A 25,215-nucleotide genomic window follows, 5' to 3' on the forward strand; every position below is an offset into this window, starting at 1 on the left:
TTATTATTAACACTTCAGCTAAGTGATGGACCCTAATGCTTCTCCCTCCCTGTGCTGAGACTAAGGGGTCCTTTTACAAAGGCGCTGTAGCGGTTTAACGCGTGGAATACCGCACGTTAAACCACCTGCTGCGCTAGTACCTAACGCCTCCACTGATGAGGCGGTAGGGTTTTTAGGCTGCCGCGGGGGTTAGCGTGTGATGAAACATCCAACGCGCTAAGTAGCGCGCCTTGATAAAAGGAGCCAAGCCACGCTAGCGGTTTAACGTGTGTAATAGCGTGCACTAAACCGCCGGCTGCGCTAGCCGCTACTGCCTCCTCATGAGCAGGCGGTAGTTTTTAGCCAGCGCGGAGGTTAATGCGTGATGAAAAGTCACACGCGTTAACCCCGCTAGCGAGGCCCCGCTAGCGTGTTAAATTCCCAAGCGTGCTAGCCGGTACCACCTCCTTTTCAGCAGGTGGTAGATTTTTGGCTAAAGCGCACGGAAATTTTGTGCGTGTGCTAAAAACCCTAGCGCACCTTCGAAAAAGGAGCCCTACAAGTGGCACGGAGCTCAGGGCAAGAGTTAAGATCCGCCAGGTCCGTGTTTTATCCCTCTCCGTTAGTAAGTCATACAGATAAGGGAAAGCTGCCGTCACTACTGTGGGGAATGGAGATAGGGAGGGGGGTTGTCTTCTGTCTTAAAGTTACCTTCCTCCCCCCCTCTCTCTCCTTGCACCCGTCCATTTCCCGAAGATTGTAAGGCTGCTAAAAAGTGTAGCTCTGCTCATCTCTTCCTCCCTCCCCATACCGCTCCACTAATTATTAGGTAGATGATTTGGAAAACTGATAGAAAAAAAAAAAAAAGGGAGATGGAGGCTAAGATTTCAGTTGCTGTAAATCCATCATTTCCTTGGACAGCTTTGTGGCATTTCTCCTGCAATGGCCGAGTGAATTCCACATTGAGTGCGCATGCGCGGCCAGGTAGCTCCCTACTTTTTATGAGCAGGTGAGATGTTCCTGTGCAGGTAAGAGGAGGATTTGCCAGAGCGATCACAGGATCTGCCCGAGCCTCGCTGCACGAACAACGGGGACGCAGAGAATGTCACTTCTAGCAAAAATGGGGGACTGGCAGGTAACTTTTTGTGTGTGGGGGGGGGGGGGGGGGGGGGGGGGAGGGGAGGGTAGTATTTAAGGTGATTACGGAAACTGAAGTAGCTCCTACTCAACCAGCTAAGCAGCGATTTACCTGAGGTAGTGAAGATTAAGGTCGTTGATAGAAAGGGGAAAAACCTCTCCAGGTCGCGTTGTTACATGCTATTAATGATTGGCAGTTTCCAATTCATTAATTACAGTAACTTTTTTTTAAAGTCAATTCAGCACAAGAGTGATTAGAAAATCGCCTGAAACCACTCGTGAATTGGCAAAAGACACGTTATAGTAAAGAGGAAAAGGCTCTGAATCGTCACAAAACATAGACATGCTTTTGATCATTCTGCGATTTGGTATACTGTATATATAATGTGAAGATTCTTGCTCATGTTTACAAAGTAAGCTTACTTGCAAGATTGATCTCAGAAGTTCGGTGCACCCTAAGAATAGCCTTTCGGTTGTCTGGGTTAAGTGGAAAAAGCAATTTCTTGTGAATCTACTTTTTTTTTTTTTTGCACAAAGCTGATTTCTGGCCGGCGCAGACTTCTCAAAGAGTATAGGAAGTGAATGGAGGAGGGGTCGATCTTCTGCAGGTCCTGGGTTTTAAGGCACTAACGCCATTGCTATGACAAGTTCAGCAAAAAAAGCGACGTGTTACTTTTCCTCGGGCCTTACACATTTTTTTCGGCAGGTGACCTGTCAAGTTGACAAAGCTTAGGCCAGTACAACTCATCAGTATTTTAGGGAATAGTCATTTTCACCTTGTCTTTGGAAAAAGATCACACTAAAACCCTGAACCTACTTTGACAAAACGTTGCAAGAAGTACCTCTAACTTGTCTCTAGTTACCGATAACTTATTATCTACATCAAAATGTTCACAAAGGGGTTTAGAATTAATAAAGCTCTATAAATTTGGAAGCTCCTTCTGTCCCGTTTACAGCAGAATAAAACACACCTCATTGAAACTAAATTCAAAATAATGCACCCACCATTTTATCTGTCATTTGCCTACTTTTACAAGAAACTTCACATATTCAGAAAAAAAAATAAACTCGCTCTAAACCAAACACAAATAACGAAAAATGCTCCAGGTGGAAAACAAAGCAGTTCAGCTTTAATGTTCCAAGAAACAGAGCCTGGATTGCAATTGCAATACACCCAGGAGTCATTGCACATCTTGGACTAAAATGTCGGGCGTAATTGGGTTCTGAGTTGGCCAAATATGACTTGCTTCCCGCCTCCCAATATTGCATTACTACTTTTCTTATAACGCCCTGAAATACCCAGTGCAAATCTAGTTAATAATCCCCCCCCCCCCTCAATTTGGCTGAGTAGATATTTTCTACCTAATCTGACCAAATCTGTCACGTTCACATAATTAAGGCCACAACAGGCCCCGAAGAAGACGGCAACTCCACCAAACATGCTAATGAGTGCTGCACCTATTGGTCGGAAGTTTGCAGCACTGTATTTCCCCCCCCCCCCCCCCGACCTGCCAAATCATTATCACCTTCCACTAATAGTAGTTTGACCCTTTTCTCTTTATTCACAGTTAATTAAGCGCGCTGTCATGGTAATGGCGTCCATAAAACCCGAGGCCCGACTGACCCCGGTGGATGGCGCTAGCTCACGATGGTTCCTATTCAAAGCCATCCCTTTCACATTCAAGGGCAGAGGGGATAATCTGCAACTCAATGGGAGAAAAAACAACAGTTTACTCTATTGACATGTGGAAGACGAAAGGGCTTGAAAAAAAAGAGCAACTGCAGAAAAGACGGAGCCTGGAAGAGAAGGAAATACTGAGAAAAATCCGTCCCCCTCCCCACCTCCCCCCAGATCTTTTTACGGGTGCTCGGGACCAGATCAAACGTCGTAGTTAATTTCCAAACTGCACCGAAAGATTAGAAACGCAGACGTATGATGGCAGATCAAGGCACAATGGCCCGTCCAGTCTGCCCATCCACCGTCCCCCTCATCTTTCTAAGAGACTCCAGAAAAGTACATCCATGGGCTGCCCTCGATTTTCAGAATAGTTTCTGGCCTGTAAAAATGCAACAAGCAATGGTAGAAGTGACATGGAGGGGATTTGTGAAGCCAGTTCGGCTCATGATCCCACGAATAAACGAGTTCCCTCGTTTTTCACTGTAACCCCAGGGTGGAGTACGTGTCGGCGCCCGTGAAACCTTGCGAGCCAGGGCTGGGCCCCAGCCAAATTCTCCTAACTGATTTGCTGGGGAGGGCGAATCGCTGCTCATATAAGGAAGAGGTTTCGGTGGTTTAATTTAATTGGAAGCCAAATAAACAGCCAGCAAGTCTAATACTGTAGTTCCCATAATCACCTGATTTGAAAGGGAATTTCCTTACCTGTAGGTTCTATGTGAACAGTTTATTCTATCCTTGTGGTAATGCACGTATGTGTTATCATAATATTTATAATAACAACGACAATCAAAACCTGTAAGATGTGCAGTGTCTACCAGCTGAAATGTCTTTTGTCATGTAAATGTCCTGTTTCACGTAAATGAATTATTAAGGACTGTCTTTGAATATCCCTTGCATGGTCCTAGTGTGGCTTGGGTAGGATAAAAAAAACAACAACCCCAAAACAAAACATAATTTAGAATAATGCATCAGTGCATAAGAGCCGACTGAAAATAAAATAAAATAAAAGTTGGGTTATATCTATCCAAGGCTTGGTCGTAGGAATGGGAATAGATATACAGTATATCTATATATGTGTTAGAAATAAATATGTGCGCATGCTTAACATTTTGTAAATTGCTAAAATCCTGATTTTACCCTTAAAATGGCAACTCTATGATTTGTGAAAGCTAAAAAGAAAAATTTCAAAATTCTTCGACCTTTTTCCCTTCCCCCTCCCCCCAAAAAAAAAAAATTGCATTGACTTGCCTGACCACAGCCATAAAGTGTGTGGCGCAGTGGTTACAGCTGCAGCCTCAGCACCCTGGGGCTGTGGGTTCAAAGCCCCGCTGCTCCTTGTGGGTCACAAGGAGCAGCCACTAAGCAGTCATTAAGGGCAAGCCACTTAATCCCCCCCCCCCCATTGCCCCAGGTACATTAGATAGATTGTGAACCCGCCAGGACAGACAGAGAAAAAATGCTTCAGTACCTGAATAAATTAATGTAAACAGTTCTGAGCTCCCTTGGGAAAACGGTATAGAAAACTGAATAAAAATAAATAAACAAAAACAACAACAACAAAAAAGCTTTAGGCAACCATTCTCTCTTCATAATAATAATAATTTTATTTTTATATACCGCCATACCGAAAAAGTTCTAGGCGGTTCACAACAAGGTGAGCTAATACATGGGATCCAAATAAAATACAAATTAAGAACATAAGAATTGCCATCTCCGGATCAGACCTTGGGTCCATCAAGTCCGGTGATCCGCACACCCCACCAGGTGTACCCTGGCCTAGTTTTAGTCCCCATATCACCATATGCTTCTCAAGGGAGATGTGCATCTAATTTACCCTTAATAAAAGCCCAAGAGCTAGTCTCGATGGGCGGCATTAATGCGGGACTGGGTGGCCCGCGGTGTCGCCCGTGGGACTAGCTGGGTCAGAGGAGGGGGGCGAGGTAGCGTGCCCGAGGGGGGGGCGGTCTGCGTCGCAGCCGAGGTGGGTTGTGGGAGGGAGGGATTAAAAGGCGGCTCTTGGAGGACCCGAACAGTTTCGGTCCTCTGTTAATTTATATATACTTATGTATGTTAAAATGTTATATGAATATGTTTAATATTCAATAAACAGGGCTGCGGCCAGGTACTACCAACAAAGTGTATTGTCTCATTGAGATAGAAAAGGTATGTTGGGAAAGGGGGTAAAGTGTTATATAGAAGCGGGTCACTCCAGGTCCCGCTGTTAATCCTAGAACGGTGGATTCTGCAATTACTTCCTCTGGGAGAGCATTTCAGGTGTCCACCACTCACTGGAATAATGGACTTAAAAACAGATAAAGACAGAAAGCATTTACAATATAATGCAGAAAATTCCGGCATGGCAGGGACAGAAATAATACATAGAACAGATAAAATACATCAAGTTGAATATAAGGAACTTCAATGAAAAAAAAAAAAATGAAGCAGAATGCATTAAGATACCAGCCTATCAAAGAGTTGTGTCTTTAACAATTTTCTTAAAAATCAAGATAGGAAGAGACCTCTAACATCATTTTTTTCCAAGCCATAAAGCTTGAAATGAGAGGCTTCTCTCAAGGAACTCCTTATAATGACAGGATTTTTATGGAGGGATATGGAAACAAGTGCACTCTTCAGTCTTTACTTGAGGGTCTGTACCTGGGTCCCACCACAGCAGGTTGCCGTGCTGACGAGCAATTGGACTCTTGTCGATATGCTAATGAGGCGATTAGGCTGCTCGGTAAAGAGCTGGCTGAGGAGAAAAACTTTCTGCCATTAGAGGGAGATCTCAGAGCGCGCACACGAGCTCTGTTGACTCCAGCCTCCCATTCACTCCGCATGTCAGGGTGGCTCAGGACTTTGATGAACCGGAGAGAGCGCAAATCCTCTCGCTGCACTCCATGAAAATGCTCTGGAAGTTGACGGATAATATCAAGTATGAGGAATGCGAGGTAAGCTCTTTCCCGGGCTAGGACAGAGGAGCGGGCAAAAGCCACGACGGTCAGCCCTGCTGGATCCGGAGGTCTTTGGGCTTGGTTTAGCAAAGGTTCATCATTCATAAGGAAGAGAGAGAGAGAGGAAAAAAAAGCGGCATTTTAGGGTCAGGTGGAGGTTTTCCTACAATTATTTGGCTAGAACAATGGTAGAAGTTTCGGGCTGATCTGAGATGTTTGAAAGTTTTCGTTGTCAAATAAAAGTGAAAATCCTCAGCAAGAACGGAAAAGGCTTCCCTGAAGACAATCTAAGAAAATTCTATAAAGAAAAGTAATAATAATAAAAAAAAGACAAAGGGATTCCGAACAAAGCAAACCCATTCCAATGAATTATTAGAACGTTATTAAAAGTGTTCCTCGTAGCAAAAGTCAGTTAGCCAATGATCCAATTAGAAACCGACCTGAAAAGCAAACGGCTTTATTTGCTAAAAACTGCTTTCATCCAATCTCATGTTGTGAAACAACTGTGCAGCAAAGGTACATGAAGAGCATGCACACATAGATTCATTATCTATCCGCCTGTCTGTCTGTCTTTTCAAAGAAAAGAAGCAATAACGCGAGAACAATGAATTAGAATCTATGATTATGGCTGTAAAACAAAATGACAGTTACAGAGTATGTAGTGTAGACAGGAAATAGTAATAACAATAGACGCCTTTACGTTTTTATAATCTTTGCTTTCAGTGATATGCAGTTGATTGGAAACAATGATTGTTATCCAAATGAAAGCAAGCAGAAAAAAAACCCTGTTAGTTATAATGTTCTTTAAGAGAACACACCAGGCAAAATCAAATTGTAACGTGCATGGATTATAGTGTCTATCAAATGATAGTGTAACTGCTATATCATGACTTGTATGTGGGTGGAAATCTGGGTTTCTATTTGTACTTTTGCAAGGATTGCTAATTGCAGTGTGCGATCATTTTTTTTTTTTTTTTTAATTTCTGCCTTTTTCTTCTACGGTCTTGGACTCTCTTTTGTTTTTGTCCTAGTGGTGGTTCTCAAATATTGCGTCTTATGTGATCACGATGACCTTTGTGGATATAGTGTCCCAAATCTTGAATATTCGTGTGTGTGTAGCTTGGAAACTCAAATATCTGTCTGAACCCACTCTTAACATCCTTCTAACCACCACTGAAACTTCCACGTGATTTGTGCTTTCCCGTGAAATACAAAGTTAGAAAGAGAGAGAGAGAAAAAACAACCCAACAACAAAGGAACCTTGACAGGTTAAAAAAAAGAGAAGCTTTTCTTTAAACCTTGTAATCTAGCTTTCAGTAAGGGATTAGAATTGTATGTATTATATTTTTAGGCGTGCATAGTTTTGTAAGGACTTGCAATCGGTAAGTGACTGTTGTTGTTCTAACCCTAGCCAGAGAGATGTGCGAAGTCGAAGCAGGTAATATTTTTGGGAGTTGTTTCCCTGAGTTGTACAGCCTGTAGAACGGGTTTGGAGCTGGAGTCAGGAGCGGCCGGGCGGGCGGGAGAGAGAGACAAGAGGGGAGGGGAAAGGAGCTGCACCGAGAGCCGGACCGAGCCGAGCCGGGCCGCGCGGGGGGCTGGAGCCGACCGCTGCCGGTTCTGCTTCTCCTTCTTCCCCGCTCCTCTCCGACACCGCCGTCGGGTCCCGCTCGGGAGCAGGAAGAAGAAACGCTCGGCAGGCTCCTCGCAAGGAAATCTTTGAAGAAGGCCAGGAAATCAAAAGGGAGAAAAACCAAGAACAACAACAAAAAGTTATCCGAGGCTCCCTTCCGGAATCTGGCTGCAATTCTCAAGGAAGAGCGGTCATAGGGATAATTTCCGAAGTGCCCTTCATTGGGATTTTGTCGATCTGGTACCAATAAAACGGGTCGCTGGAGCCCGACTCGGATCTAACACCAAAAGGGGAACAGCTTTGCTGTGGGGGGAAGGGAGGGAGGGAAAGTGATTCTCCCGGTTGTCTCGGGGGCTCTCGAGGACTCATGGCCCACCAGACTCATGCGGAACCAGGCCCGTCGGACTCGGATCTGACGAGCAAAGGGCCCGAGATCTCCGGCAGCCTCTCTCCTGCCACCGACAGCAGCGGCACCACCGACCGGACAGCGGCAGACCTGCCCATGGCATATCCAGGATACTCCCAGGATTCCCAGGTGTCCTCTCATTCTGCCCTTCCCGTCCTCCTTTCTGCTTTTAACCCCTCATCCCATTCCTCTGCGTGTGTGTGTGTGTGTGTGTGTCTTTCTCTCTCTCTCCCTCCCCCCCCCACTGCAGAGCTCTTTCTCTTTCACTTTGCTGTGCCCTGCAACCTTTTTTGAAATATTCCCCCCCTCCCTGTGATTCGTCAGACGCCACAGAATGTCCCCCTTCGCTCCCTCAACCTCTCCCTCTCCCCGATCAGATACACTGATTCTTCATTCAATGGACGTCATTTAGAAGAGGCGCTGCCTCGAGTCGCTGCCTCGCTTCACGCTTCGATTTCGAGCCATTCTTCCCTTATTAAACCTTCGTGTAATATTCCTGTGCCGTGAATATCTGCTATTAGGGAGTCCGAGGGAAGCAGCCGGTTTCTTGCGTTTGCGGCTCAAAGGCGAAGAACGGCAGCGGAGGCAGGAATAAAGAGGAAAGGATTAAGGAGAGAGAAAGAGAAAGAAAGCCAGACAGAAACTTTGAAATAATAGCACGGACGGGAGAGTGATATCGCCTTTGCAGCGTCAAATGAAGGCAGCCGGAATTTATTCAAGTTCTGATGGATTATAGTCTTTTTGGCCGATACGGGAGAAGAACCTTTGGTTTTGCGTTTTTAGAGTGATATAGTCTAGTTCTGGGCTTCTTCTGCTTCTCTCTCTCTCTTTTTTTTTTTTTTTTTTTACCATCGGGTTTTCTTGTTCACTTTTCTCTGTTTTCCCCTTGCCCTGCCTCGGCAATCCAGTCTCTGGCCAGATGTTAGTACACAGTTTTTCAGCCATGGTGAGTTGCTTGATATTTCTACCGAGGATTTGGGGCGTATGGCGTTATTGCTGGGACTTTGGTTTTCCCGATGCGACATATTTATTTTTGCTTCCTTTTCTTCCCAGCTATCCCTTCTATTCCGTGATTTTATTTTATTTTAATTTTTTTTTACACTTGCTGCCGTTTCTAGTAAACTACAGAAGGCTGTTGCTGCCGTGCTGCCGTCCACACATTTTCCCATGCACGCTTTGAATATTTCGCATTATGTCCTTCCTTTAAAAATTTAAAAATGATACAATATATCGTGCACTAATTCATTGCACGGATGCATGTCTGTTCTCGAAGCATATTGCAATTTAGGCTTTTGGTTGGTTGGTTTGTTTGAGTGTCACTCGTAGGGCTCATTTTCACATCACCTATATTATTTGGTGTTAACAGACTTTTGGTGCAGCTTTTCAAAGTAATCTCATACGGTTATCTTAGTAATTGGTTTCTCATTCTTACTATCTTAACGATAAATTTTGGTGTTCCTACAAGGCAGTCTTTGCAAATGAATACAGGTTGACATAAATGGCTCTGGTTGTCGAAGATCGGGCGATATCTGCTCTTTGTATAGCCCCTTACATAAATGCAAAATGAGTCTTTAAATCAATTCACATAGTATGCTCTATCCAAGATGTAGAATAAATGCATATCGTTTGTGTATTTACGATTCTAGACAAAATGAGACAATGCTTATGTAATAATTTAAATTGCTTTAAAATCAGTTTAAATATATAATACTCATTTACCAGTTGGTCTTTTTTTTAATGTTTGATTTGCCACACAAAACATAATTACACGTGCTTTTGATTTAACAGGGCATATTTCACACACTATCAAATTATTTCGTTTCTATCTTACTAATAGAGAACGTGGATATTCTTACACAGAGGACATTTTCTTCACATAGGCAAGAATACACATTGAAAAAAGTGTACCACAGTAGGACGAATAATACTATATTTACTTGTAACAACAACCCAAAAAATTGTTTTATTTTACATGTGTAATTTTTCTTTCTTCTCCCTCTCGTCAGGACCGTCATGATGGAACCAGCAATGGGACCGCCCGGTTACCCCAGCTGGGGACTGTGGGTCAATCTCCATACACCAGCGCCCCTCCGCTCTCTCATACCCCTAATGCCGACTTCCAGCCTCCATACTTCCCTCCACCGTACCAGCCCATTTACCCCCAGTCTCAAGACCCTTATTCCCACGTAAACGACCCCTATAGCCTCAATTCGCTCCACGCCCAGCCTCAGCCTCAGCATCCGGCCTGGCCGGGACAGAGACAGAGCCAGGAAGCCAGCCTCTTACACACGCACCGGGGTTTGCCCCACCAACTTTCTGGCCTGGATCCTCGAAGGGATTACAGGCGGCATGAGGATCTACTGCATGGACCCCATGGCCTCGGCTCAGGATTAGACATCGCCATTCACTCAATACCTCATGCGATCGAAGATGTACCGGTAAGGACCCCTACTTTCTTTTTACTGCTCATTTATTATCAAACACACTTTAGAAGAGATGATCCATACGCCTTTCCACACCAAATGCTGTTAGATGTGATGAAAATGTGATAGAGATAATAATACCCCATATGATATAATTCAAAGCATATATATATATATATCTATATCAGAGTGAGAGAAATATGTATCATTTTTAGTGCAATTGGTTTAATTCATGATACAATAATGACACAAGGCCTGATTTGGACTTCTTGGCTGATCTTGACAAAAAAAAAAAAAGGGGGGTGGGGTGGGGAGAGCTTGGTGTAAAATTATATTTCACAGCTGAATGAAATGACAACAAAGCCTTGCATAAAATTTAATACAGACAGATGGGAAATAATACAGCTAGTAAATATTTTCTTTCCAGAGCAAGGGAGATGACCTAGAAACGATTGATTATGTCTGATTATATATAATGCTGAACCTCAAGAGGTGCAGGAAGATACATCCCTCTTATACAGTATCAAGATTTTTAAGGCTTGCTCAGTATAGGCAAGGAGAGAGAAAGCCTTCAGGAAGTAGGACCCTAAGGCACCGACCATTGATATGCTGTCTCTTTTATTTTACAATGTTGGCTGACTGTGTGATGGCCTCACAAACCATTAGCTTACTATCAAATTTTGCATGCTGTACCCTCTATTCAGTAATTAAATGTTTTCAATGTACTTGTAATGCATTATTTTTGGTCTAATTCGGTTATCAATACATTCAATTAAAATGATTTTCTACCTAGGTATTGCATTAGCATTTTACTATGGGGAAAAAAAAGGTAACATCTGATTCAAATGAATTTAAATGCATCTTTTCCATAGTTAAGATATGATCCATTCTGGGGCTAGGAGTTTTATTAAGAGGCACTGCAATTCTCTTGTAGTCACAGGGTATTATAATTTACAGTGATTTCTAGGTGTGATTTTTTTCCTGTATAATGTTAGCAAGGACATAATTGATTTTATCTAATTTGGGATTTTTTTTAAATGTAGGATAATATATGTAATATAACACCTTGTTTGTCTCCATTAACTAAGGGAAATTGCCCCTTGTCTGTAGTTTCAAATAAAAGTGGGTACCAGTTCATTGGAGTTGCTATCTAGCAACCTTACCGGGCCTTGAAGTGATCTTGCTTTTATTGTTAATAAAAATCAAATTGGACCAAATAAAAAGTGACGGTTTAATAGTTTGTATATTGTGTATGAAGATTTGTATAGAAGCCTGATAAGAAATGTTTGGGTGATTTAAAAAATAATATATATATTCTGTTCCTATGGCCTGTGCTTCTGGGCCCATGTTTAGCGATTTATTCAAAATATAGCTCACATGAAATCTCAGTGCTAAGATTTAAAATGTAGTTCATGTACAAGCGTTCAGACGATTCAAATAAAATTCAGGGAGGACCAGATCCTTTAAATAAACGTGTCAGGTTTGGAGAAGGCAAATTATAAATTCAAAGGAATTAAAAAAAATGAAAAGAAAATATGCAAATTTCATTTTTATTAATCGGGAAATGTTAGTGTTGGGGAAAAAATTAAAGTGAAGGGCTGAAGACTATTGAGTTTGCACTTCTTGCTGGGCTGTCTTTCCTTTGATAGCCCCACTGTATGAGTTACGTCCAGAAATAGCAAAAAAAAAACAAACAAAAAAACCCCACACTATATTCACTTCATAGGTTTTGGGTGCCCTGCATTAAGGGATCATATTTCCCCTTATAGTTAAAACACAAGTACTGCAGCAGTAATTTCTGATCATTTCTCAATTTAATTATGTTTAAATCCAGAAGCACTTTAGGCAAGTTACAAATGAGAGCATTGAGTATAATAAAACCTGTAATAAAGCAACTTAGTACCATCCACCCGGAATCATTGAGATCAGCCACAATTAACAGGCACATAAATCCAAGGCAGAATGGAAAATGTTAAAATCAGTATTATTGTTGGACAAAGACTAGAGAGGAAAGTAATAGGTTTTTAAATGGCAATGCCTGTGTTTTGTAACCATCACGGAAAAACTTCTATCTCAGCATCGCTGGGGCTAATTTGTTAAGCACAGCCAGACGTTATATTGCCCTGTCAGTTTTTGAATTAGATTTCCATTTCACTTTCTAATCACGATTTTGATTCCAGCGCACGGATTTGATCTGAAAAAGAGAGAAAACAGGCCGCTGGTCAGTAGGAAAGCAAAACGCAGGGATTTGGGGGCTTCTGTGCTTAAGATTCGGAGTCGAGGCGATTCTTGCTGTGCTGGAATCGGAACACGCGAAGCTCGGCTCTCTCGGAAACGCACAGCCTGCTTTGCAAATGTTTCCTTTGCAAGTCGTTCTCCCGTCATTTTGCTCCACTCTCCTTTCATTATGGTGGGCCACTGCGCCGGCCAGTTGTAGGCGTGGAGGAATGAAGGTTCCCAGACCCCCGAGTGTAGCATTACGAAATAAACAATCTTCCATTACGGCCTGAGATGCCAGCTTAAATGGAGACATGATTTAGCGTGAAATAGTACAGTGGGAACATCCCAGGTGGTGCCCTCGTGTGCTGTTCATGGGGAGAGGCAGGGGGATTAAAAATAATAATAATAATAATTTAACTCACATTATTTGGGAAAGGCCATATCCCTGTCAACCGGGGAGAAAGGTTTGCCTTCAAATGGGGCTTTTTAAAGACCGCTGCAGGTATTGCGGGAAAACGAGAACTTTCGTTTCCTTGTGACACTGCATTCACATCCACATTTGTATCCGTTTGTGTTGCAGCATGTAGACGACACCAGCATTAACATCCCAGATCAAACTGTAATTAAGAAAGGTAAGCGATTTTCTTCAGCATTCCAGACATGCCCTCACATGTTATATATTAGGGAAGAAAGCTGCAATGAGTGGTGAAAAAAAAAACCTGATAGCAAGAAAAGAAAAAAAACCCAGAACATTAAAAAAAAAAAACACTTGGAAATGCATGGGTATGTGTTACATTTAATGCTAGGGTTGAATTGTTTATTAATTTTGTTTCCGATTTTATCTCGGAAACCTGACTAGTCAGTTGGAGCTATTAGTCAGAAAGCATCTGGATTTCCCCCTCCCTCTCCCGAATTTCTTAAGTGAAGCTTCCAAGTTATTTTGTATGGTTTTAAATAGATCCAAAATCCTATCGTGCAAAAATGTTGGTACCATAGACCAAAAAGGACAAAAGGCTCCCTGCAAACAAATATGGTTGGTGGTGTGGTTTAGAGGATTTTTTTTTTTAGCTGTGCCAGAGCTTTATTTAGCTTTCTTTGCTGAATAAAGGCTTGGGTGATTCTTAATCGTGTGATAATAAGACATTTGCTTTTCTATTTTTACTCATTTTAAACAATCACTCAGTTATGCTGAAAATATTGTGGAGGTTTCACAGCCCTTTGAAAAAAAATCTTCAATATATTGAAGAAAAAGTGAGAATAATATGCCGGATCTGTGTTCTGTTTGCTGGGACTCGTTTGATTTTCATGGGAATCCATTGTTCGCCCTAGGAACTGGGGCTTTTATCACGCGGGCTGTGTTACCATCACAGCATCCTTCTTTCCCAGAAGATGAGGCTATATAGAACTGTTTCCATTTCCAGATCTAATCGGTATACAGTAAGCTTGTTTAAAGTTTCATTTTTCTGTCTCTGAAGCCTTTGTCACGTCAAATTAAACGTGCAGGGGATAAATCTTAAGAGATGCTCTTTCTAAGGCGACATGATAATTGGCTCTTTTATTAGTAATCTCAAGAGTTCGTTTAACTCCTATTGTCTCTATTAGCCTCCCCAGAGCTATTAATGTCACAAGTGATCTATCCCGAACCGAGAGCCTTCCCTCCACCCCTGCACTCCCCACCCACCACCAACCAAAGGTTTGGAAACCCCCCCCACCAAGTCAGATGTAAGGTGAAGGTGACACATGCTCTGGAAGATCAAAGGTGTATTTAAACCGAGACTGTGGGAAAAGTTTTTAATATCGTAGACTTGTTACAGCATATACAGGATTGTGAATGTTGAGCTTCTAATGTAGAGTGAGATGTTCAGAAACAGGGCATTTCCCCCCCCCCCCCCCCCCAATTGTCATTGTTGTGTCCTAAAATGGTCCTTCAAAACTGATCTTGCTGAAAAGTGAAAATTGCCTATTTATTGTTCTATTATTTGGTTGCTAGGTTGTTACATATTAGCAAAGAAAAATATTAATCATAATTGGCATATTGGTAAGAAACGAATTTCATTGTTTATCAATAAAATTGTTATACCTATGTGCGTTTAAATTTTAAACGTATTTTACTGGAATATTTATTATTGTGAAAAAGTACATTACTAATGTTAAAATTTGTTGATGCCAGCGACTGAGTCAGTTTGTTTTTCTTTTGGAACTCCGCTCTTTCATTTTACTGAAATGTAATCGTACTGGATTATAACTCGTTATGCTCCATTTGTGCTTTCTGCGTTTTACAATCTATTGGTTTGTTCTATTATTTCAAAACGGAACCACTGCAGAGCACCTAACGGCACAGATATGATTTCTTTCAAGGCTAACATTTTACAGATCTCTACGCCTTGGCAGTAAAGTAATGCATTTGCTTCCCCCACAGAAAGGCTGTATATCAAATCCCATTCCTTTGCCCCTTATACCTTTTTTTTTTGTTAGATTGACACGCTCCCCACCTTTATTGCTTTCGTTATGAATTTATTTTATGATATGAATGTCATTCTTCCATTCAGTCCTGCAATTTTGTTTTAAACAGAAGTTTAATTTCTGAGACTTGCCCTTTTTGTTGATCTGATTGTTATAATATTGGATAATAATATTTGACTGTCACTTGTGGTAGAAACCGGTGGTTATAATAATCTTTTAAAGCTGAAATCTTGAGTTGATGTGCCAGAGCTGTCTGTTTAGGATCGTTGTGTGAAAGAGGCCGTGCTTTGAACCCTAAAGTTTAGGTTCTTCTGAAAAATCGCTCTGCTTCTATAAGTAGGAGTGGCAATCTGTAATGAAATCAAACCACCTATTTGACTAATGCCGAATGTCTAATCTCAAACGCGGCGCCTGTAGCTGAGTGGCTGTGCGTTTGGGTCCTTTATATGCATGCCCGTCTTTATGTTTAGCATAGGGAGGTGGGTGGTTGTAAAGTTGTGTCTGAGTGCTGAATGATATATTCGTTTATCGGTTCATGCGTATTTCTACATAAGTGGGTTTGCATGCATGCTTGCATGTGTATGTACATGCCTGCACGAGTGTGTTTATACATGTACCAGTATACTTCTGTTTGTATACATCAGTCTGCATAAGTGTCAGTGAGGCTGGAGGTGAGCTGTGTACAACGATAGGCATGCATTTATATTTTGAGTCCGCACATGCTTTTATGGATTTGTATGCGTATGTCTGCAAGAGTGTGTGTGGCTGTGGACGCATTATTCTGTGTACTGTACTACTTTTATGGATATGCGTGTGAATGACTATTCCTCTCCTTCTGTCCTACCTCTGCACTGCAACGCATAACCGCAGCAAATGGCATTTTCACGTTCTGTTTTTGTTAACAAAAAAAAAAAAAGAAAGAAAGAAAAGAAAATCAGCATCTCCCCCTTCCCCTCTTTTAGGCCCCGTGTCCCTGTCCAAATCGCACAGTAATGCCGTGTCCTCCATCTCCATCAATAAGGACAGCCTGTTCGGCGGAGTCGTGAACCCCAACGAGGTGTTCTGCTCGGTTCCGGGCCGCCTGTCTCTGCTGAGCTCCACTTCGAAGTACAAGGTGACGGTGGCAGAAGTACAGCGCCGCCTCTCCCCGCCCGAGTGCCTGAACGCGTCCCTGCTGGGAGGAGTGCTCAGGAGGTGAGGCCTCTGCCACTCACACCCTTACACCTTCCCCCCCCACCCCACCGCTCAGCTGCCAAACCCAGAAGAGAAGCAAAGGATCTTTAGCCGCTTATTGCTTCCATAAACAGAATTATTGAAATAAACTTGATAAAAAAATGAAAGATACATTGCATTAATGGTGCAATCCTCATAGGAAACAGCTGTCTAGTATCCTGTAGTAACAATACTTAATATAATACATAGAATGCAGCAGAAGTATTTGCCAATCAGGCACAATTTATAAACATGGTTTGCTTCTTTTCCGTGGTGAAGGCAGTTCAGTCAAATCTTTTTGAAAATGGTCAACCCCTCTAATTTTGATAGTTTTGATAACAGCTGGTGAAGATGCATGCATTGGGTTGGATACATTTTAGTTAAGGAAGAGCACGCAGTAAAAATAGTAGTTACTCCCAAAACTGTTCAAGAAGGGGCAGCCTTGGGAGGAGAAATGAATACTATTGTACTGTGTGATGTCCAAATATTCTGCAATCGTAGCACCTCCAAACATTCAGCTAATCCGTGGAGTGGGTGGCTTCAAGGATTACCAGAATGTCTGAGCACTTGAGAAAGGGGGGAAGATCTGATAATAATTATGATATACCAGGCCATTGATTTTAATATGAAGTGTCCCTATTTCTTATTAGCCAGCTCTGTGTTTCTGGTCAAAATTATTTGACAAGGGGTTGCTGGCAGCTCATGTAGTATTCTAATAATATTATGACTTCTCCAGCAAAGAAGCATTTCGCAGAGATCTCCTTTGTCTCTAACAAGAAATTATTTTGTTTTGCTCTGTGACTTTGCTCTTGTTTCCATTCCTTGCCCTCCAGTACACTTGCCAGCTCCTACCATTTCTGCCTTTCGCAGCTGAGCCTGGTACGTGATGTCAGAACTCATAAGCAAAGTGACTGAATGCCTGGGGGCCAGTGGGGCGGGGGGGGGGGGGGGTCAGAGACGACAGAGGAAAGAGATTAGCCCTCTGCATAGGATGTTGCTTTGCTGAGGGGACACATGTACTGATCGTTCTGAGCAGCGGCAAAGTTAAAGTAAATATACAAATGAATGATTTCTCCTAATGGAAAAGCCCTAAGAATAAAAAGACCAAATAAAGGCAATTGAAGAAAACAACCAGTGTTTAGCAGGAACTATCGTTCCCCCCCTTTAAAAACAGGCAATATTTCAGCCGGCATTTGCCTTTTTCAAATGTTTCCCCAGTGTTTGTACTCATTTGGGTATGGTGGCCATGCTTTTAAAGGCAGATGTGTTTACAGAGAATAAGGTGGGATAGGAAAGTACATGATACCAAAAAAGAGGATAAGACAACCAAAACAGTATTCATGAACTGCTAAAGTAAAAAAAAAAAAAAAAAAAAAAGCAAAAACGTAGATAGACCAATAATGTGCCGCTTGCCTACTGCCCTCCAGATAATTTCCCAACTGTTTACCTAGGGGAGGATTAGAATGTAATCCCTACAATTAAAGTGCACTTGGGATGGGAATAAAATACTGAATTAATTTGTATAGTGTTTCATTCGAGCGATTTATCTCCAACTTGTTTATGTCTGCAACAATAATATATATTTATAACTTGTCTATTCTAAGTTTAACGCAACGTAACTCTTTGATGTTGACGTATGTTTGACATTTCCAATTAAATTTGTAAGTGTGGTGCGTAAAGTGTAAACAAATCTGGTCAAATGAAGCTTTCTGTCTGTAATGCAATGTTGCAATGATTTTAAGTTCTTTGCCATTCCTGGCTTCATGCAGAACAGAACCAATAAACCTTTCAAAAGCATTTTTCAATATATTGCAATATTTGACACTAGACATTTCTTTACACTACCACATTGAAATCGCTATTTCTCATGTTTCCATTGAAATTCTCTATGAAACCCCCCTTTCATTTTATGACACAATTTTACCTAAAATTCGGCGCCTTGCAGAGTTTCTAATCGATATAATTGTGTAGATAAACGGCCCAGTCTCCATAATTTGCACTTTCTCTGCATAAAAGTGTTGTTTTGCTTCTTTATGGAATATTTACCGGATTAACCGGATGTGAGCGCACATTGGCAGCAATCTAAATGTATGTGTGTGTGTGTTTAAATTTTCTTTTGAAACAGAGCAAAATCTAAAAACGGCGGAAGGTCTTTGAGAGAGAAACTAGATAAAATAGGCTTAAACTTGCCAGCCGGCAGACGCAAGGCTGCTAATGTTACTTTATTAACATCACTAGTGGAAGGTAAGTGGTTTCTTGAGCAGTAACAATGCTTTAAAAAAAAAAAAAATCTTTTTATTTTGTCACTTTCTTTTTGAGTTTAAAGTCTTAAACTTTTAAAGATTAAAATTTAAAGTTCAGTTCCATTCTAAATTAAGCTCCATCATCAATCTAGGCTTTAACACATAATGCGTTGGCACAAAACAAACAAGAAATCCAACAAGAAAAACTATTTTAAAAAGCCAAGATTTAGGCATACTCAAGAGTTAATGTTGTTTTGGATAATGAGCTAACAGTAAATCATTTACCTTATTCTGACATCTGCATTTGAGAACTGCCCCGACCATTACTTCCTGAATTAATTTGGGAATCTTTGACCTCAGTCAGAGATTAAGAGTATCCAGCCAGCTTCAAATTTAGCCTCAATGCTGTTCTTATTTTCGGATCATGCAATCCATTTCTTTACTTGGTTAAAAATGATCATTTTAGAGCCACTAAGAGTCTGTGCCATGAATTTACAAGGTTGTAGTTTTGCATTTCATGAAAAAGTAACCCTGAACCCTAGAAAATTCCCAGATTGCACATTTGTGAGTTGGGATCCTCTAAAAACTCTTTTGAAAGAGTACAAATGCTGCTGTTCAGTTTTCAGGCCGTGCTTACATGTTGATATTTAAGAACAAATGTTCTCCTGCGATGTGGCACTGCACGCTCATTTGAGAGGCTTCTACCCTCCTCAGAAACACATTTTTCAAACACACACTAGGAAGGTTAAAACTGAAATGTGAAACTAATAAGATTTTCTTAATTTTATTCTACTTGGTGCAAAGCTGATAACTGTTTTAAATTGGCCAAGTTGTGCGATGAAAAAGAAGATTTTAGAATGGAATCCATGCCACAAATGTTATTAATGGGGGTAAATAAAATTAAAGTTTGGAACGAATGTTAATAATATACAATGAATTCCTTACATAAAAAGGTTAAAGTGAAAGTGATTCTTTGACAGTGCAGAACTGTTTGGGATGTTACTGATGCTGTTTCTTACGGAAAAGTAGTCTTATGCTCTATGATCTGCACCATTTGGAGCTTTGGAAGCTTAATTGGTGCATGCGCTCTTCCGGAGCTAATGGCAGGAAGCCCTGCAGTAAAATCCAACTGGTTCAGAAATTAAAACCAAAGATTTAAAAATCAACAAAACAGGTAGACTCTCTTGAAGGACCCTTATATTTTTCCTGGTCAGTCCTTTAGACCCAACAAATAATTAGGTGCGATCAGGTTAAATTTTATTTGCTTAGCTCAGCAATACGCTTATTTCTTTTTGTTAGAAAAACGTAACAATGATTATGCAACACACCACTTGTTTAATATGCTTTTCAGTTTCTTTTCAAAAAATATGCATACGTTTACCCGCATCCATACACACCAGGATTTATGTGTGTGCGTGTCCTATCTGAAACCTAATTTTGCTTTGTGTTATCATAACGTATTTTGAAAAGATGTTTTGCATTTTGCTCCTTCTCTTTGTAGGAGAAGCAGTGCATCTAGCTCGGGATTTTGGGTATGTTTGCGAGACAGAATTCCCTGCCAAAGCGGTAGCTGAATATGTCAACCGACAGCATTCTGATCCAAACGAACAAGTCACAAGAAAAAACATGCTTCTAGCTACAAAGTAAGGCATCATATCTGTTGTCTGATTAATCTTCAGAGAAAATCGCAAGTCTATGAGATATTGTTATAAGAGTTTCTGATGCGTCTTTTCCAAATGATGCGCCAATAAGAGTTCGTTTTTTAAAAAATTTTATTCAGTTGTGTGGAAATTGTTTATTTAAAGAAAATGGCTAGTTGTAAATTGTTATGAATAAGGTGATTACTAGTTTCTACTTTGTAAAATAAAAAGTCGATAATTCTAGAATAATGGGATATTAACGCAAGTTACCTCTTTCAGGTTTGATTTTTCACCTTGCCTTTGTCTTGTAAGGAAATGCAGTAGGAATATTAACTTTTGTTAAACATAGACCTTGGTTCCATTGATCTGTCTTCTAGGTTTTGCCTGTAAAAAAAAACCAAAAAAAAAAATGTTATTTTAAGGTGGCTGGAAATTAAAAGGCTTGTTTAGTGGGCCTTAATTACCATTGAAAATGTCACCAAAGGGCAGGGCACTAGAGGGCAATGTTAGGAAAGGGTGTAGCAGTCAATTGATGGAAGACATTTACATAAGTTTCTAGCAGAATCCGCTACAGCACATCTTTCTCCAGTGCAGGGCACAAGACTTCCCAGGCATGAAGCTTTATGCAAGGCAAACTGTTTACTCTAGTATCAGTGCAGCTTCTCTCCTTACTGTGACCACGGCCAGTTTTTTTTATTCCTTGGTATCTAAGGTACAACTGTGAGGCTTTTTTTTGGGAGGGAGGTCAATTTTTAGTTATCATAATTTCACCCTGGGGTTTCCCCTTGCAGTTATTGTTGTTTTTTTCCCTTCTATAACGTATCCAAACCTTTTACGCAGGGGTGGGGGTTGCTGCTGGACTCTGGGAAGGAACTGCGAATCACAGGCCGGGGGAAGTGAAATCAGAACCATAATGAGTTTTTATAGAAGGGCGAGGAAATGAATCGTTCTCCTAGGGAAACCTTACATTTCCCCTGTCCTTGATCTCAAAAAGGGAATACATCCCGTTTAGCGTATGACGAGCCTTCGGTAACAATTGTCTGAAGTGTATCCAACATATTATCCTGCATATCTTATTACATATTACAGATGTGCTCAAAACTGCTCAGGGACATTAGTAACAGAACTCTACCACAAAAGAACAATTCAATAAATGATCTCGCTATAGACTCTGCTGAAGCTGTTTCTCTAGGGGGAGGGGTGGGCAGCAATGTCTCCAAAATGAGTTATTTTTGCGTAATGAACCTCACTCCTAAGCTTAGGGTATATGGGGTATGATCTGTTTCATATGTGGCAGTGGCCTGCTTTAATTTAGAAAGAAAAATGGCGATGCTGATTGGTCATTTCCGTTAGCAGTATCTAATTCTCCTCTTTGCTTGGTTTTACTTTTGCAGACAGATCTGTAAAGAGTTCACAGACTTGCTAGCCCAGGACAGATCTCCTTTGGGAAACTCCAGGCCAAACCCAATCTTGGAGCCAGGGATCCAGAGCTGCCTCACCCACTTTAACCTCATTTCGCACGGCTTCGGCAGCCCAGCAGTATGTGCGGCCATCACAGCCCTTCAGAATTATCTCACCGAGGCCCTGAAAGCCATGGACAAAATGTACCTCAGCACCCCGAACAGCCACACGGAGAACAGCAGCAAAGGCGGGGACAAAGACGAAAAGCACAGGAAATGATCTTCCCCCCCCCCCTTTTTATTTTTTTTTTGGCAGTATCTTCCTTACCATCTCAACTTCCTGTCCCTTTTCCGGGCTACAAGAGCAACAATCCACTCTTTGATTTTGTGGGCTACCAGTGTTCTCAGAGACTGCTCTTTCTTTGCGCACAGACATACGGACATGCACTCTGCACAGGCTTCAAGCTCACTTCTCTTTTGTCTCTAACGCTCCACAACATGGAGGCTACGAGAACAGGATAAACAATGGAGCCATCTAAGCAAAGTTGTGTCAGAGTTGATGAACTTTTTTTAAAAAAAAATTTTAAGGCGAACGTTTTCTAAAAAACAAACAAACCACAAACAAAACCCATAACCAAACAAAACCCCCCAAATACCAACAAATGAAACAAAAAACAAACTCCATCCCTCGAAACTCCCCTACCCCAGAAAGAACTTCATCGACTGAATAAATCACCTCTCCTGTAAGTTCATTTTAAAGATTGCAGACATATAAAGAAGCAAGGATAATAGTATTTTAGCAGTATTGTGCATAAACTTGAATACGCCAACAGCGGTTCCCTGTCACGTCTTCAATTGTAGGACTTTTTTTTCTCTCTAAAGGTAAAGTGACCACCTTGAACATTCTCTTTGACACGATTTGCGGTTACTCTTGTAAGGGATCAGTGTTCATGTATGTAAATATTTATTTATGTGTAATTTAATGGGAATTGTAAATATGGTGCGTCTGTTAAAAAGCCTTTTTTTTTTTTTTTTTAATTTATCTGGTGATGTTTACCTCTTGGTTGGTGGGGTTTAATTCTCCCTCTTAGTTTTTCATGTGGTTCAAGGTACTTATTTAGAAGACAGAAGTTCAGGTTATTTCTCTGGGATAGTCACCATTTTTCCCTGTGGAAACATGTTAAGGCAACAAGAAAGCAACTGAACAAAATTACAAACAGAGCAAATTGTTGCTTAATTAGTATTATATATGAAAGAAAAAGAGAATGATGTTGGTCCCTGACTTAATTTTTTTTTAACCTGTTAAAGGTTTCAAAACCCATATGTGTTGTGTGTGTGCGTGCGTGCGTGCGTGTGTGTGTGTGTGTGGAGGTGGGGGGTGGGGTGGTATTTGCCTCGAGTGTTTTCCCTTAAATGCATCACCGAAGCAATAATTTGATATTCTATTTAAGAAATTAAAGGTTTAGATTTTCCTTTTTTGGTTGAAGGAACTTGAAACATTTAGGAGCACCTGGTACCCTGTATTTCCACTGGTCATGTTGGAAGCGGTTTAAAGTTGTATTGTATTGAGTTGTGCTGGCGGTAGTTTTCAAGCCTGTCAATGTATCATAGTCCTTTGTTGCCCAGATAAATAAATATTTGATACGCTTTATGTCGATTTTTTTATTCAGTGGCTGTCTTTACCCAGGCGTATTTTTGTTCTTGGCAGTATTTTTTATTCAGTATGGTTACAGTAATTGAGTTTAACTCTCCCTTGACAATTGCTCCATGCAATAAGCAGCTGAACCCATTGTTTCCCTCACGTATAATAAAAACTTACTTTCAACTTGGAGTTCAGTGCAGGGCGTCATTTAGATATTCCACCGAGTCTGTATTCAGACAAATGACACAATAAAACACAATGTATTCTTTTGGATTAAAAAAAAAAAATCTGTACTGGTGAAAGAATGACACGGTATCATATCTTAGACCAAAACATAATTTTATTAAAAATAAAGCTTTTATTTTATTTATGTTGATTCTCTAGGTTCTTTTTTAATTTTTATTTTTTGCACGGTGACAACAAAGCCGACAGCTGGTAAAAAAAAAAAAAAAAAAAATTACCCGTGAAAGTTTTGTGTTGCAAATGTGATGGTGGAACTGAAAATTGTGTTGTTTTCATTGGGAAGACTGAATTTTTCAAAATGTACAAGTACTTTCTGTAAAAATGTTATTCGGTGCTAAAAGAAAGCCTTAAGTATTTTTGTACACCTGTGTTTCTTTAAAGAGCACGACCAAGCTGTCATTGTATTGCTTAGGTTTGAGAGAGGCGAGGCTTCCCTTTGCCTAGCTGTAGGAAAGGTAGAAAAACTGGCCAAAGCAGGTTTTTGCCTGTTTCTCCAGAATCTGTAAAACCTGTTTCTAGAGTCTAGTGAGTCATGCTGAGGTTTTGGGGTAGAGCAAAGAGACAGAGATATGATGTTAGCTATTTTAAAAGCAGAGAATTAACAATTTGCTCAACTAACCCAAGGTTTGGTAGGGTTGATGAAGCAAAACATGAGATTAAAAAAAAGTCAACAATATTTCTGTAGCACATCCATCTACTTAGGAAATGCACAGTGTAAAATTTAGGTTCGACCAGGACAGAGTTCTGGAGTTCAAATTTTAGTTTTCAGAGTCGGAGATTTTCTCCCCAGGGTCAGATAGTAAGCAAGTAAATAAATAAATAACTGTTATTTAGCATTTTTATCATATTTTAATGCGACTTTGAAGGCAGGCCTCAATTGCATTTATTATTATTTTGTTTATGTATCTGAAAGAGAGAGAGAGACTGATCACCTGTGAAGTTGATGTAACAAAATAATGAGATGCATGGACCCTAACTGCACATATTCTTGACACAAATGAACTCCACAGTGTTGTAGCAGGTGAAGTGAAGCATTGTCTGTCGAGGGGGGGGGGGGGGGGGTGTTTTTCTTGGCTGCTTCTCAGATTGCGTGTGGGATCCTAACCCCTAGGCAGAATAGCATTCATAAACAGGGATACTTGGCTGCTCTTTCTAAAGCAACACATAAATACTCCTTTTTCAGCTAAAACAATCTGATTTAAGACTCTCCATTCATATATAGATTTCAAGCGCTTGCTCCTTTTTCATGCTTTTTCTTTCTTTCTTGAAATCTGTAGCAAACCTAATTGTTTTATGCTGGGCCCCATATTAAGAGATTAGATGATGTCATGAAGACTAGAGAAGGGCAGACAGTACAGATAATTTACATTTGTGCATTTTAACTGGGACTACTGACTACTACAGGACAAGCATTCATTTTCCATTTAGCTATTAGGTGGGGGTTTTTTTTGTTTTTTTTTTTCAAATGTATGTTTTAAACCTCCTTTATTTAAAAATAACAGAATAACATTTTCTTAAGCACTCATAGTATTTTTGCCATTCTTTAAATGGAAATATATGCTGGAATGCTAATAACCAAAACAATTTATATATTTTTGACCATGGAAGACACTGTACAGTTGAAGGTCCTTTATTGACAGTGACAGCAACCAAAAAAAGTTAAATGAAACAAAATGCCATATTGCTCTGAATATTGCTGCCTGACAGACCCTAAGGAATCCTCTAGTACCCCACCCTTGGCCTTCCACCCTCTCCCAAAAATCAAATATTAATTTAATTTGAGGCGTAACTGGTGGAGTAGCCAGAGGGGCAGTAATGCCCGGCAGCTGAGAAAATATTTTAAATAATGGGGATCTGACATTTGAGAAGTTAGTGGCTTGAAATACCCAGTTGTACTTAGCTAATTCAGTCCTTAACCCCTGGTTTCAAGTAAATCAATTACAGT

At 40.7% G+C, this 25,215-nt stretch overlaps 1 protein-coding gene across 3 annotated transcripts; it reads left to right on the forward strand.

Annotated features, from left to right (window-relative positions):
- Nucleotides 1–1,007: 1,007 nt before the first annotated feature.
- Nucleotides 1,008–23,350, forward strand: TFAP2A (transcription factor AP-2 alpha). Of its 3 annotated transcripts, none has more exons than XM_033934701.1 (7): nucleotides 1,008–1,114; nucleotides 9,791–10,222; nucleotides 13,008–13,059; nucleotides 15,853–16,084; nucleotides 18,228–18,346; nucleotides 19,847–19,988; nucleotides 21,380–23,350. In XM_033934701.1, the coding sequence occupies exons 1-7, from the start codon at nucleotides 1,082–1,084 to the stop codon at nucleotides 21,663–21,665; spliced, it is 1,296 nt and encodes a 431-aa protein (XP_033790592.1). In that variant the 5' UTR covers nucleotides 1,008–1,081; the 3' UTR covers nucleotides 21,666–23,350. The 3 variants fall into 3 exon arrangements, with proteins under 3 accessions (XP_033790592.1, XP_033790591.1, XP_033790590.1); XM_033934700.1 differs by lacking the exon at nucleotides 1,008–1,114 and adding an exon at nucleotides 5,608–5,742; XM_033934699.1 differs by lacking the exon at nucleotides 1,008–1,114 and adding an exon at nucleotides 7,295–7,913.
- Nucleotides 23,351–25,215: the final 1,865 nt, after the last annotated feature.

This window comes from Geotrypetes seraphini, chromosome 2 (assembly GCF_902459505.1).
Source record: "Geotrypetes seraphini chromosome 2, aGeoSer1.1, whole genome shotgun sequence".
Lineage (NCBI taxonomy): Eukaryota > Metazoa > Chordata > Amphibia > Gymnophiona > Dermophiidae > Geotrypetes > Geotrypetes seraphini.

Bases quoted from the DNA above. Each gene is read 5' to 3' on its own strand.
- TFAP2A (XM_033934699.1), top strand. From the start codon at position 7,746: ATGGCCCACCAGACTCATGCGGAACCAGGCCCGTCGGACTCGGATCTG. The intron at 10,223-13,007 runs GTAAGGACCCCT...TTTGTGTTGCAG, and splicing joins ATGCGATCGAAGATGTACCG to CATGTAGACGACACCAGCAT. The intron at 16,085-18,227 runs GTGAGGCCTCTG...CTTTTGAAACAG, and splicing joins CTGGGAGGAGTGCTCAGGAG to AGCAAAATCTAAAAACGGCG.